The sequence below is a fragment of the Pygocentrus nattereri genome, chromosome 17, assembly GCF_015220715.1.
Source record: "Pygocentrus nattereri isolate fPygNat1 chromosome 17, fPygNat1.pri, whole genome shotgun sequence".
In the NCBI taxonomy this organism is placed as follows: Eukaryota; Metazoa; Chordata; class Actinopteri; order Characiformes; family Serrasalmidae; genus Pygocentrus; species Pygocentrus nattereri.
This window is the reverse complement of record NC_051227.1, coordinates 32,962,868-32,976,440: the sequence shown is the minus strand read 5'-3', so window position 1 is coordinate 32,976,440 and position 13,573 is coordinate 32,962,868. Positions and strand designations below refer to the sequence as shown.

General features: G+C 41.5%; 1 protein-coding gene across 2 annotated transcripts in view; it reads right to left on the bottom strand.

The window, feature by feature from the left end:
- pipox (pipecolic acid oxidase) overlaps positions 1–12,916 on the bottom strand; it is a 29,644-nt gene extending 16,728 nt beyond the window's left edge. For both annotated transcript variants that reach the window (XM_017694853.2, XM_017694852.2), the window contains exons 1-5: positions 12,740–12,916; positions 11,963–12,111; positions 10,352–10,565; positions 4,403–4,585; positions 3,444–3,596 (exon numbers count right to left, since the gene is read on the bottom strand). In XM_017694853.2, the coding sequence (XP_017550342.1) occupies positions 3,444–3,596; positions 4,403–4,585; positions 10,352–10,565; positions 11,963–12,111; positions 12,740–12,847 (807 nt within the window). In that variant the 5' untranslated portion in view covers positions 12,848–12,916. The remainder of the gene's footprint in view (positions 1–3,443; positions 3,597–4,402; positions 4,586–10,351; positions 10,566–11,962; positions 12,112–12,739) is intronic.
- Positions 12,917–13,573: the final 657 nt, after the last annotated feature.

The following is a 13,573-nucleotide window of genomic DNA, read 5'->3' as shown; positions in this document are numbered from 1 at the left end:
TATTGACACATCAGTCCAGAAGGGCGGCATTTCAGGAATGCTGGGCTGTGTGGAGCATACTGGTGTGGTGACACAGCTAATTCGGGAGGCCAGAGAGAACAAAGGCAACCTGTCAGTGTTATGGCTTGACCTGGCAATTGCATTCGGCTCCATTCCACACAAGTTAGTCCAGTTCACTCTAGTAAAACATCATGTCCCTAGTAGGAGTGGAGACCTCATTGCTGTTTGCTACAACAACCTCAGGATGAGGGTCTCTTCTGGAGCAACTACATCTACTTGACACAAGGTGAAGATCGGCATCATCACAGGGTGCACTCTCTGTATCTCTGTGACACTGTTCTCCCTGGCCATGAATATGCTTACCAAGTCCACTGAGCGAGAATGCAGAGGGCCCAGAATGAATTCTGGACAATGGCAGCCACACATCAGGGCATTCATGGATGACCTGACAGTCACGACAGAATCAGTCCCAGGTTACCGGCGGATTCTGAAGGGACTTTAGAGGCTGATGAAGTGGGCCCAGATGCGTTTCAAACCTGCCAAAACAAGATCCATGGTGCTGAAGAAAGGAAAGGTAGAGGACAAATTCTGCTTTTACATGGCAGGCACAGCCATTGCAACGGTCACAGAGAAGCCGGTCAAGAGTTTGGGCAAGGTTTTTGACAGCTCTCTGAAAGACTCAACATCTGTCCAGTCAACCTGCGCTGATTTGGATGGCTGGCTGAAATCCGTGGACAAGTCCGGTCTACCTGGAAAGTTCAAAGCCTGGGTCTACCAGCATGGCGTCCTTCACAGGATCCTGTGGCCCCTCCTCGTCTATGCAGTCCCAATCTCTACAGTTGAGACCTTAGAGAGGAAAGTCAGCAACCTCCTCCAGAGATGGCTTGGGTTACCAAAGAGCCTGAGCAGCATCGAACTCTATGGGTGCAACAACAAACTGCACCTGCCCTTCAAATCCTTGGAAGAGGAATTCAAGGTTACAAGAACTAGAGAAGTGGTGCAGTACAGGGACTCTAGTGATCTGAAGGTGGCCAAAGCTGGAATCCAAGTGAGGACAGGCAGGAAGTGGAGGACAGAGGAGGCTGTCCAAGAGGCTGAGGCAAGGCTGCGTCACAGGAGCCTGGTGGGAGTGGTCACAAGAGGCCAAGCCGGGTTAGGATCCTTTCCAACTCCCCAAAGGAACACCAGAGGGAAGGAAAGGCAGCGCCTTGTTCAAGAGGAGGTGAGAGCAGCCGTAGAGGAGGCAAGATCATGCAAGGCAGTGGGAATGAGGCATCAAGGGGCTTGGACAAGATGGGAGAACGTGGTTGAGAGGAAAGTGACCTGGACTGAGATCTGGAAAGCCTCACCTCACCTCACCTCATTAAGTTTCTCATCCAGGCAGTGTATAATATGCTTCCAAGCCCATCTAACCTGCATGCATGGGGCATAGCAGAAACACCATGTCCATTGTGTTCCAAGAGAGGTCCTCGAACGGCAGGTGAAGTTCCCCAGCCACATTGCAGTCACCACCCTCTGACCAGACACTGTCCTTGTGTCTGAGTCGACCAAGCAAGCCGTGCTGCTGGAGCTGACAGTGCCATGGGAAGACTGCTTGGAAGGAGCGTTTGATAGGAAGCTCTTCAAGTACGCGGGACTGGTCAGTGACTTGATGGAGAGCAAGGTGCCTCACAGTGGAGGTTGGATGCAGAGGTTTCGCGGCCCATTCCTTGGCCGGAACCTTAAGCAGTTTAGGCATAGTGGGAGAGCGAAAGAGGAGAGCCATCCACAATACCACCGAAGCGGCAGAGAGGGCCTTAAGATGGCTGTGGCTCAAGAGAGGAGAACCATGGAGTCGTGGTAGCTAGCTAGCCATCTGGACACAAGCTAGGATCTGATCAGCCCCAGCTGGGTTACCTGGATGAGGGTGTATGATGTTGAAAGACCTGAAACACCCTATGATTCCAAGAACATCACTGATGAAGTGTCCATATGCATCGCAGATGTATTTACACATCATCATTCAATTGATACTTCACTGCTGCAATGGTGTTTGTTGAAGAATGGGCATTGGTCTGCACCACACATTTTGACCAAAAAGATCAATTTATACCTAATTTGACTACAAAACAGTGTGCCACATTTTAGTTGGGTCACTCTGATGCTTTCTGACAATCTCCAGACGTGCTTTGATTGTGTTTGTCTTCAGTTACGGCTTCTTTCGTTCCACTTCCTTATATAGGCCAGCCATATTTAGAGCTCTTGGTATCATTGACTGGAGCAGCTTCCATTCAGTCTCAGCCACTGAAATCTGTAGCTCTTTCAAAGTTATTGTTGGCCTCTCTGTTGCTTCCCTCACAAGTCTGATGCTTGCCCTGATGCAGAGTTTTGATGAATGACATTTGTTTAGGCAGTGCCAGGTAGTATGATGCAGCTTCCACTTCCTTACAATTGATCCAATAGTGCTTACTGAGATATCTAATACTAGGATATTATTTTGTAGCATTTCCTATCCTGTGCATGTCTATACCTCTATCTCTAATTTCCTTTGAATGCTTTTCAGCCTTCATTTTCACAGCCTTTCTTCAGATTTGCAGTCTGACTAATGATACCTGAATTAAGGAGGTCTTTTATCAGGAAAAGGTGAACATTTTCAAGAGCCCAATAGCAAGCTAACGGTGTCCTTGTTAGGGCAATATCTTTTATCTGTGTGATCTTGGAGCTTTCACAGCTCAGGGCTGAATACATATTCAAACAGCTTTTCTCAGTAATTTGAGTAATTTTTAATAATTGCTGTGGGTCGCCAAGAGCAGAAGTAAGAAATGCTGCTTTGTACACATGTAAAACTGATGCTTTGCATTTACAGGAAGGCCAGGTTGAATAGGTGTGATCTGTCTGAGTTTGATGAGGACCAGCAGCAATGACCAAGAAAACACAGATTAGACAGGCAGGCTTCCGCTACTGAACCACACAGAACAAGTAAACACATACACAAATTCATAACCATAAAATAAAATATAAAATCTATTTATTTCTTCTGTTTCTTTCTATGTCTTTTTCCCTTACCCTCTATTACCTACAGTAGATACATAATACAACCACTTTGTCTCTGTATGGGTTGGACATCTGAGGAATTGTGGATCTGAATTATGCACTGTGGTACTCCAATGTTTGTATGTGTGATATCTTATAATTTATAATTAACTATTAACTAATAACTATTTTGCCGTCAACATTACATTTAAAAAATGTTTTAGGTAAATAAAATGGCTATATTTTTGTTGCATTGTTTGCAATGCCTGGATCCAATCACCACCACTCTAAAGAAACCAGTGTCAGCAAGTTTCTCAACAATGAACCATATCACATCAAAACGCTATGAATGACTTTATCAATTATTCAATTACACAGAAACTATGACAAATTGGTGGAATTTCCTCTTTTAGACAAATCCTGCCACTCACCTTCATTAGTCCTGGATACTCATTGGAAGGGAGGCCGTAGATATCGTGCTCCGCCTCCTTTGGCTGTATCTGGATGAAGCAGGGGAAGCGGTTAGTGACGCTGTAGGAGCCCGGAACCTTTTCCTTCCAGTAACACACATTTATCCTCACCACCTAGAGATAGAGAGAGAGAGAGAGAGAGAGAGAGAGAGAGAGAGAGAGAGAGAGAGAGAGAGAGAGAGAGAAAACTGACACTCTGATTGGGTCAGTTCTTTCCCTGCATCATTGTTGTCCTTGATCCAGCAGCAATTACTAGAGTAGTGTTCTACTATTACTGCAGTATCAGGGATGAGGATTTAATTAAATGAATATACACTAATACAAATCACATCAGGGGAGAGGTAATAAAAGGATAGCATTTACTAGCTCTCACTTTAATGAACTGTCCAGCCAGCTTCCTCATTCAGGAACCATAAAAAATCCACCAGCACACATTCACACGTCACACATACACTCCTGCTCACTCAAGCGCAGGTTTTCAGGACCACGCTACGCTGAATAATGCAATTCCAATTTTGGGTCCAATTTCGAGCTTAAACAACACTGAATATTTCCCCCATCACCTCTCTTTTGGTGTGTGACACGTCGAAGATTGTGTGCACTGAGACTGCCTAGGCTGCGGGCAGCACTGGGGGAGGGAAATGCCCTGGCTTGTTTACTCTGAGCAATGGCTGACTTTTCAGACTGACCTGGGGTGATGCCAGTCAAGCTCTGCAGGGCTGTGTGTAATTCCCAGCCTCTGACCTTCGCGCTGCGCTGTGGCGGAAATGATTTCCTTTCAGATAATGCTTGGCGACCTGGCGTCAGGCATTCTCGTAGACAGAGCGTTGCAGTATGAATTTTTTAAGGCTGATAAAGATGGAGCATGTGAGGGACTGAACGCATGAATTGCTCTGGCTCTATCTGTTTGGCTGTTGTACCTTCAGTGGCAGCTGCAGTCCGGTGAGTGGGAGGACTCTGCTGGCCCAGGGACCCGCTGTGATCACCAGGCTTTTTGCCCTGTACACGCCAGACCCGGTCGTCACGGTGACCATAGAGCCAGGCTCGATTTGAACCACTTTCTGTCTGTCTTTTATTACCCCACCATGTCCTTGGAAAACCATCTGAAAAGAGAAGAGGCAGTGGCAAACTTTAAAGCTGAGAGTGGGGGATATGACCAAATTTTAGGGAAAGGGAAAGTCCACATTTTCTCAAAATTTCTGCATAATCTCAGAGTTATTTACAGTGGTTTGATGTGAAATATTGCAGAGTAAATTTTTGCAGAGTAAAAGATTTATTTACACTGGTGGTGATGTAGATCAGGGCTGTTGATGTTTACAATGTGACAGATTCCCATCCAAAACAAGTAGTAATAATTGTAATAATAATGATAAGTTTAATATCTATAGCACCTTTCACATAGGCGTCACACAAGGCCATTTCAGAATAAGAAAGTCATGATCACATCAAACAAAGGGATTATCACAAAAGGGAAAAATGATTGCACACTTAACAACAAGAGACAAATGTTCTATGAGTCATCATCATGGGGTGCGGGGGAGTACTGAGAGACAAAAAATGAAAGTATTGAGAAAACAGGAAAGTTTTGAGGCAGACTTTGATGGAAGAGAGTGTGGAGTGGTTGCAGAGAGATAAAGGCTGAAAGGCCAGCATCAGAGGACCCAAGAGTATGAGCAGGAGTATTGGGAAGAAGAAGGTCAGCAATATAAAGGGGTGTAAAACGTGAAAAATGCTGTCCATTCTTCTTGGAAACTTGTACACAGCTCGTCTAGTGAGCAAGTGAGCTAGCATTTTGAAATATTAAACCTTTTAAACAATGCTGCCTACAGAGCTGTAACTTTAATCTACCTATGTATTACTGTATCACTTATTTTTACATTTTTTATTATATTATTATTTTACTTTATTATTTATTACCCACTTTAGCTCAAAATTATGGGCAGACATCAAAAAGGCATCATGTTTTTTTCCACAGTGGTAATTTAGCTCTTCATTAACAGTATCTTAGTTTGTCAAACACTGCCAAACACTTTACTGTTACACCTGTTCACACTTAAAGGCCACATTTAAGCCAATCCATTGAGTATTAGCCGATCATTACGCATAAACAATCAAATATCAACAATATATATGAACAATAAAAATATTTATTTTTTCCAGCCCTACTTGCATTGCAAAATTGCAAAAGTTCATACACAACTTTTCATTTTTTTATTCCAAGCCATAATTGCTGATTGTGTGTATCCAATTAAGTAAAAAAAATACAGAGATGAGTTTGGAGACCTGTTTACATTAGAATATCACCACTCCTGATACTTTTCCCAGGTTTATTTCAGACGCGTTTCACGTAATGGCTTTCTGTGAAACTGTGACAAACCACACTGAATGACTTTGCTTACATCATGATAATTTAATTATGCATCATTTTTTAAAGCTGTAATTCCCTTTTAAGATCATGAGACCTGAAAATATTTTTGCTATAAACAAAATGCATCACAAGATTCAGTTTGTCAAGTGGGCAAACAAAATGTGTCAGCAAAACAGCAGTGTTTTGTGTTAAAAAATGCTGTTGAAAACTATGCGTACATTGGAGTACATAGAGCACAAGTATTATTATTATTATTATTATTATTAACAACTCATAAAAATAAAATTATTCCATTAACTCATTTAGAACTTGATGGCAGCAATGCATCTCAAAAAAAGTTGGGACAGGGGCAACAAAAGGCTGGAAAAGTAAGTGGTACTAATAAAAAACATTTGGAGGAGACATTTGCAACTAACTCACATGACTGGGTATAAAAAAAGCATTTTAGAGAGGCAGAGTCTCTCAGAAGCAATTATGGGCAGAGGTTCACCAATCTGTGAAAAACTGTGTCTAAAAATTGTGGAACAATTTCAGAAAAATATTCCTCAAGGTACACTATGAAGACTTTGGACATCCCACTATCATATGTACAGTACATATGAAAAGATTCAAAGAATCAAGAGAAACAACAGTCACTATTGGATGCTTGTGATCTTCGAGCCCTCAGATGTCACTGCTTTAAAACACAGGCATAATTCTGTACTGGAAATCACTGCTTGGGCTCAGGAACACTTCCAGAAATCATTGTCTGTGAACAAACTTTGCCATGCAATCCACAAATGCAAGTTAGAGGTGTATCACACAAAAAAGAAGCCATATGTCAACACAATCCAGAAACGCTGCCGTCTTCTCTGGGCCAAAGCTCATTTAAAATGGACTGAGGCTAAATGGAAAACTGTTCTGTGGTCAGATGAATCAAAATGTGAAATTCTTTTGGGAAACCACAAACGCCGTGTCCTGCAAATTCAAGAGGAGTTGGACCATCCAGCTTGTTATCAGTGCACAATTCAAAAGCCTGCATCTCTGACGGTATGGAGTGGCATTAGTGCCTATATGGCATGGGCAGCTTACACATCTGAAAAGGCACTATCAATGCTGAATACATAGAGGTTTTAGAACCTATGCTCTCATCCAGACAACATCTCTTTCAGGGAAGGCCTTGCATATTCCAGTAAGACAATGCTAAACCACATACTGCATTCATCACAACAGCATGACTTCACAGAAGAAGAGTCCAGGTGCTGAACTGGCCTGCCTGCAGTCCAGACCTTTCACCAATAAAAAACATTTGGTGCATCATGAAACAAAAAATCTGGTAAAGAAGACCCAGAACTGTCGAGCAGCTAGAATCCTACATCAGACAAGAATGGGACAATATTCTTAAATTAGTTAATATTTTACATGGAATGGTTAAAATGTCTCATTTCAAACATCTGATATGTGTTCTGTGTTCTATTGTGAATAAAATATGGGTCTACAATATTTGCATTCTGTTTTTATTTTCATTTATTTACATTTTACACAGCACTCCTTTTTGGTATTGGGGTTGTATTATTTGTTTACAAAAATGAATTATTCACAAATGTTGAATTGTTGAAAAAATTGATAAAATTACAAAATTTACTTAATAAAATAAGATGATGACATAATGGGCATCTACTCAGCTAATTTATATGCAGATTATTCAGTTGCTATTCACTGGTTGTTGCTTCCAGGCTTTCAATGATTGAAGGGTTTTGTTGCAAGACACAATATAGATGACTTTTTCATAATATACATTTTACAAAATATTAATGCTATATTATGATGATCTCCTTCATTAGAGATATAGATGTGATTTCCAAAATAAGTCAGCTGTTTCCCCCCCCAAAACTCAGTTACAAATGGATAAACGGCATTTAATGAAACTCTTCAACTGGTCTTTTTTATGAAAAATAGCATACATGACATATATAATAATATAATATATATAATATAATATAATAATATAATATAATAACCCACATACTTAAAACTCTCAGTTTTTAGAAGCCGATAAATCTCAAATTTGACAAACAGCAGCTAATTGAGGCATTTTCTAAAGTTCCTCCGACTGTTAACAGAGAATCTTTTGTGTGTGTTTCTGTTCAGGTTTAACAGGATCTAAGGCTGAAGGAAAGGGACACCAAGACTGTACAACACCAGAAAGAATGATCCCAGATAATGAGCAAGAAGCAAGAGCTGTTTTCAGACTGAGCCATCAGGGAGCCTAGCACTGCACACTGGAACTGCTGTAGACCAGAACAGGTTGAGGCTTGGAGGAGATGGTGTGTGCGTAAAGGTACAAGGCCAGATTCCTGCAGTCAAGTGCTAGAAAGCCTTAACAAGCTACACTCACTAATGATGTTGCTGTCCTGTGTTGCATGCTCAGGATTAAGGTCCTCTGGCATTCTGTGAGGACTCAGCCTCGGCTATACAGCTCAACATCTTTTTCTAAAAACTGGAATACACGAATATTTTGGCAGCTGTAAGTCATTTTTTCAAGGTTAATGATGGTGTGTGAAGTATGCTTGATCTGTGCTCTTTAAAGAAGATAAATCACTTTAACTAAATTCACAGAGGAATGATTAATTGTGTCTGGCTTCTATTGAAATAAAAGGAATCAGTTTGTAATAGTTATGTGCTTGATGGAGCGCTTAGAAAGACTTTCTCTCCTTCAAAGCTTTTTTATTCTCCCTTTCTCTTCTAAGAAACAGCAGCGCAACTTGAGGCTAATGTCACACTCAAATTAAATCTCTTTTCCACTTAAGTGGATCAGGGTTTACTGACAAAGCAAGCTCAGATCATCCCATTACTTATCCAACATTGAGAAATATTCTTGACCCAATTAGATGTCAACAGTATTGTGTGATGTGCATGAAAATATGTGTCTTTCTCACCAAAGCAAGTTTAGCATAGACAGAGTTCCTGACTAAGTTTCAGGCATTGCAGTTAACTTGGTTCACGAAGATGTTACATCACTATACTGACATCACTAACAGACAATAATGTAAAATGTGGAGGAGTTGAGGGTATTTTTTATAAACAGTATTTTTTCATAAACAGTTTTTGGTCCAATCAGGGCCAAGCTTCTGACCAAATGGGACAGGATGTTGGACATCCCATTCCAAAACCAATGAGCAATGATATGGAGCCTCCACTCTTCTGGTAAGGCAACCCACAAGATTTTGGAGTGTGTCTTTGTGAAATATTGCCCATTTAGTCAGAAGAACATTTGTGAGGTCAGGCACTGATGTTGGATGAAAAGCCTGGCTCATTATCAATGTTACAATAAGGTAACAAAGGTTAAAGTGACCAAAGGTGGTCAATGGGGTTGAGGTCAGGGCTCTGCGCAGGCCACTCGTCTTTACTGCCCTCACTTTGCGCACAGGGTGACAGTCATTCTGAAAAACGAAATGCATTCCCCAAACTTTTGCCTCACAGCTGAAAGAATATAATTGTCTAAAATGTCTCTGTATGCTGAAGTTACATTACCCTTCACTGATTGGAACTGAGGTGCTGAAACCAAACCCTGAAAAACAACCCCAGACCATTATCCCTCCTTCACCAAACTATTCTAGTAGCTAGCTTTCTATTGGCCTCTGCCAAACCCAGATTTATCCATCAGACTGCCAGATCATGAAGTATTATTCACCATTCCATCTGACACGTGGCATTGTGCATAGTGATCTTAGGCTTGTGTGCAGCTGCTCAGGTGCGGAAATCCATTCGTGAAGCTCCCAATGCATAAAACTTGTTGATGCTGTTTAAAGTCACTGAGCTCGTCAGTACACCCCATTCTCATGCCAGTGTTTGTATATGGCTACTTGCTTGATTTTATACAGTTGATCAATGGGGGTGGCTCAAACATCTGAACTCAATAATAAGCAGGACTATTTACATACCTTTGGCTTTACAGTGTATCTATAATATTAGGCAGCTATTACCTCAATAAGTACTAACAACGTGGCAGTGGCGATAGTTTTGTTTTCTTTACCACTATAACTGCTTTACTTTCTTTTTTTTCTTTGAAAAATAAGCATTTGACTCCTCCTCATGTTTCACAAATTGGCTGTTTGTTGTAAACATCACACTCACTGGGATTAATCTTAGCTTGAGTATGTAAACCTGAGTGAAAATTGTTAAGTTAAACTTAAACATGCTTCATGAGACAGGCTCCTGAGTTAGCTTCTCAAAGTATACTGCCCTACAAAAGAGTGGTAACCACATAAACACTGAAACTGAGAGAACAGTTTCAAAGTTCTACTCTTGTCCAGCTAAATATCTTGTAAATATATAAGTCAATGATACTGGCTGATATATGTGTGCAGAATCACTTATGTACCTGCAACATAATTGCCCATTTTTACACTTGTTGTAGTCACTGCTCTCTGTCTTTGTAGGGAAGTGTACTAGAGCCAATCAAGTCTTCAGGATAAGGATGAGAAACAGTGAGAGGAAAGTCTTTTCAGCAGTAACTGACCTGTGCTGCTCTGACAGCTCGATCTGCATACAGAATTCCAGCATCGGTTTCCACAAATGCTGCGTCTCCATGGGTCAGGTTGACGTTGGGGATATGTTGGCTGAACTCATGCCTCTGCAGCACCACGGCAGGAACCCTGTTGCTCTGTATTGTGCTCTTAATGAGCTGGAAGTCCTTCCCATTCTCCGGACCCATCACTAACAGCCCTGTACGCCTACAGCAAAAAGGATCATATAGTTAGGTACTCCAGTTAGGCCTGGTAAACTAATCATTAACACATCTAAGTCAAGTGGCATGGTAAGTTCTGTGAATCAAAAACTGAAATTGACCAAATGCAGTAATGTTGTGTAATGTATTGACAGTTCAGAGCATTTTCAGGATTACAACATGATCTACAGTTTAATACATCAACTTTCAGTAGCAACTTTCATTCTGCCCTAAACAGGCATTTAATATGTTTGTGTCATGATATGTAGCATTTTGTAGTGCATGTGCATCCCTCAGCTTCATCAGACTGACAGAATTCACACTTTTGTATCATTTTGGTGATTTTTATTTTGTCAATAAATGTCCTCTCATGACAGTAACCAGCATGGATTATGCAAATACTAACTAATCATACAACCATTGGAAATACCTTCTACAGGAATGAAGAAATCCACTGATGTACTGCTGATGTAGATGCTAATAAGTATGGACATGATATTAGACTTCTTAGCAAAAACATGAGCAATCAGATTTTGCAAGGAGCCTGCCCCAATGTACACAGCAAAATTCCTTCCAAGTTTTCAAAAGTTCCTCCCACCTTCGATAGATACATTATTTCCTAGTCTTTAAATCTGATAGTCTCACTCTAGACACTACTGTTGCACCACTGTAAGAGGCACATAAGCATGTTTGCAAGCTTGCTTTAGTGGTAATGGTTACATTTTGACCATAAATAAGCTGAACCCTTTAATGGTCTAGCTCATTTAGCAGAGAGTATAAATAGTGTGCATGTATTTGGAAAAGAGACTGGGACCAGACAGGGGGCATGCTTCAGCACCTCTTGTCTTTTTTGACTGATGAGTGGTGTTAAGTGAGGCCTCCACACAATACAACAATGCTCTCCCTCATTTATGATTACCCTGCATGCAGGCCCAATGTCCAAGGCTAAGAACCAGCAGAAAACTGTAATGCACTAAAAACATGTACATGTATGGGCTTGACCCACATTTCCCACTGTACACCAGTTTACAAAAGTTCAAGGACACACAGTGGCTTTCAGATCATGGTCCATCAGTCACCAAAGATAAATGCTGAGAGAGACTACAGCTTGACTCTGCATGAAAGCTAAGTGAAGAATCATCTGGCAATCCATTATACCTCACAGACTTTGAAAAATGAGGTTGCTGAAGATTGGTAAGGCTTTGAAACAAAAAAAACTTCTCTAAAGATCTTTTTGTTTGTGGTAGAAAACTGAGGCATGTCAATCAAACCACAAGAGGCACAACTATGAGAACGTGCTGCTCTTCAGACTGGGATTACTCATCATGTCATGGCTGATGTCTCGCACAATGGCCCTTCATACCCTTCTGTCTGTCTGTCTATCAGTGCCCCCTCAACACACACCTGTATAGTGTCACTCCTGCCTCTTTTTCCAGCAGGGTCCAGAGCTCACAGCTCTCCCCCATCATGGACGCATAGAAGTTCTCTGCATAAGCTTTACGTATGATCCTGGTCTGGCCATGGGAGCTCCCCCGAGAGTGTGGCAGGATAAACTGAAGAGAGAGAATATTCAGAACAGCTTATTGGGTTTTTATGCCATTTCTACATACATAGTAATGGTTAAAAGTCAGAAACCACTTCAGCAACTACATATGATTTAATTCAGTACTTAGCATATCCATTCATAGTGACTTCTATGTTATTCAGGAGACTTGCTTCAGTTTTTAAAGAAATCTGCAGGGATACTTTTCCACACTTCCCAAAGTTTAGTCTTAGAAGTTGGTTGCACTTTCTGCTTATCACAATCCAAATAATCCCAAACACACTGATATTGGGGTGGACAGTCTGTAGTTCTGACAACACCAGCAGCTCATTTACAGTGGAAGGATGGACTGAAACACCTGTGGATTTCTGTCAGATTTACAGCAAGAGTGGAGCTTAATTTCCCTCTATATCTCAAACATTTTATAAAACAACCATGCAAAGCCTGGCTTTATAAAACCAGGCTTTGCAGGATTGTTAGGAATGGAAATTCAATAAGTCAAAGGTGGTTCCTGACTTTTGCACCACATATTTATACGGTACATACGATAAATATGAAAAAGTAAAAAAGCCAAAACTGAACAAGCTCTTCAAAAAGCTGAGCTTTCACTGCTGCAGAAATGTGATATTCTAACCAACCTGCTCCAGCAGAAGAGTTTTCTTCTTGTTTTTGGCCAAGTGATAGGCAGTAAAAGACCCTTGTATTCCAGCTCCTATGACTATGCAGTCATACTCCTCAGGTGCCATGTTGCAGATGAGATTCAGGTTGAACCACAGCTGCAGCGGCCTTGCAGCACAATGTCCAAGGTTCTCAAACTACAGTTACATAATCGTGGTTGACACGCCCACCTGTGGCTATTTAAAGGAGGCTTTCACTACACCCTGCCGAAAGAGGTGAGGCTAGAGCCTAGAGCCGAGAGCCGAGGTCACTAATAGGCGGACCGCGGTCCGAGTCGGGACCCAGACGCTGTCCTATGCGGACCTGGACCTATAACCGATAAACTATTGAGAATAATTTAATTTCGACGGGGTTTTACTGTTTTAATCGGGGGAGCCGTTCTAGCCTTTACGGTAGCACTTCAGCTGCCCGGGAGAGTCACAGACCAATCGCATGCGTTGTAAATATCACACGTGACGCTACTCAGCCAATCAGATCTGTGCATTACGATGCGCGCTGAGACTCGAGTGAGTGATGCACACACAGCGGAGGGAAGAAGAGTCAGAGGGAAGTTGTTTCACATGGCGTTCTCTAAAAGGAGAAAACTGACAATAAATGTTGTTTAAATATTACTGAGTTGTACTTTATTTGATTTGCAGTCAACATTATTTATTATTATTACAACATCCATAAAACTACATTTCCCAACAAGTATAACCTACTGTGCCTTCCGCCCGATGGCCGCTGGGATAGGCTCCATAGGCTTTAGAGGTACACTATGTACTACTTACCTACTACCCCTACCCCCTATAAAA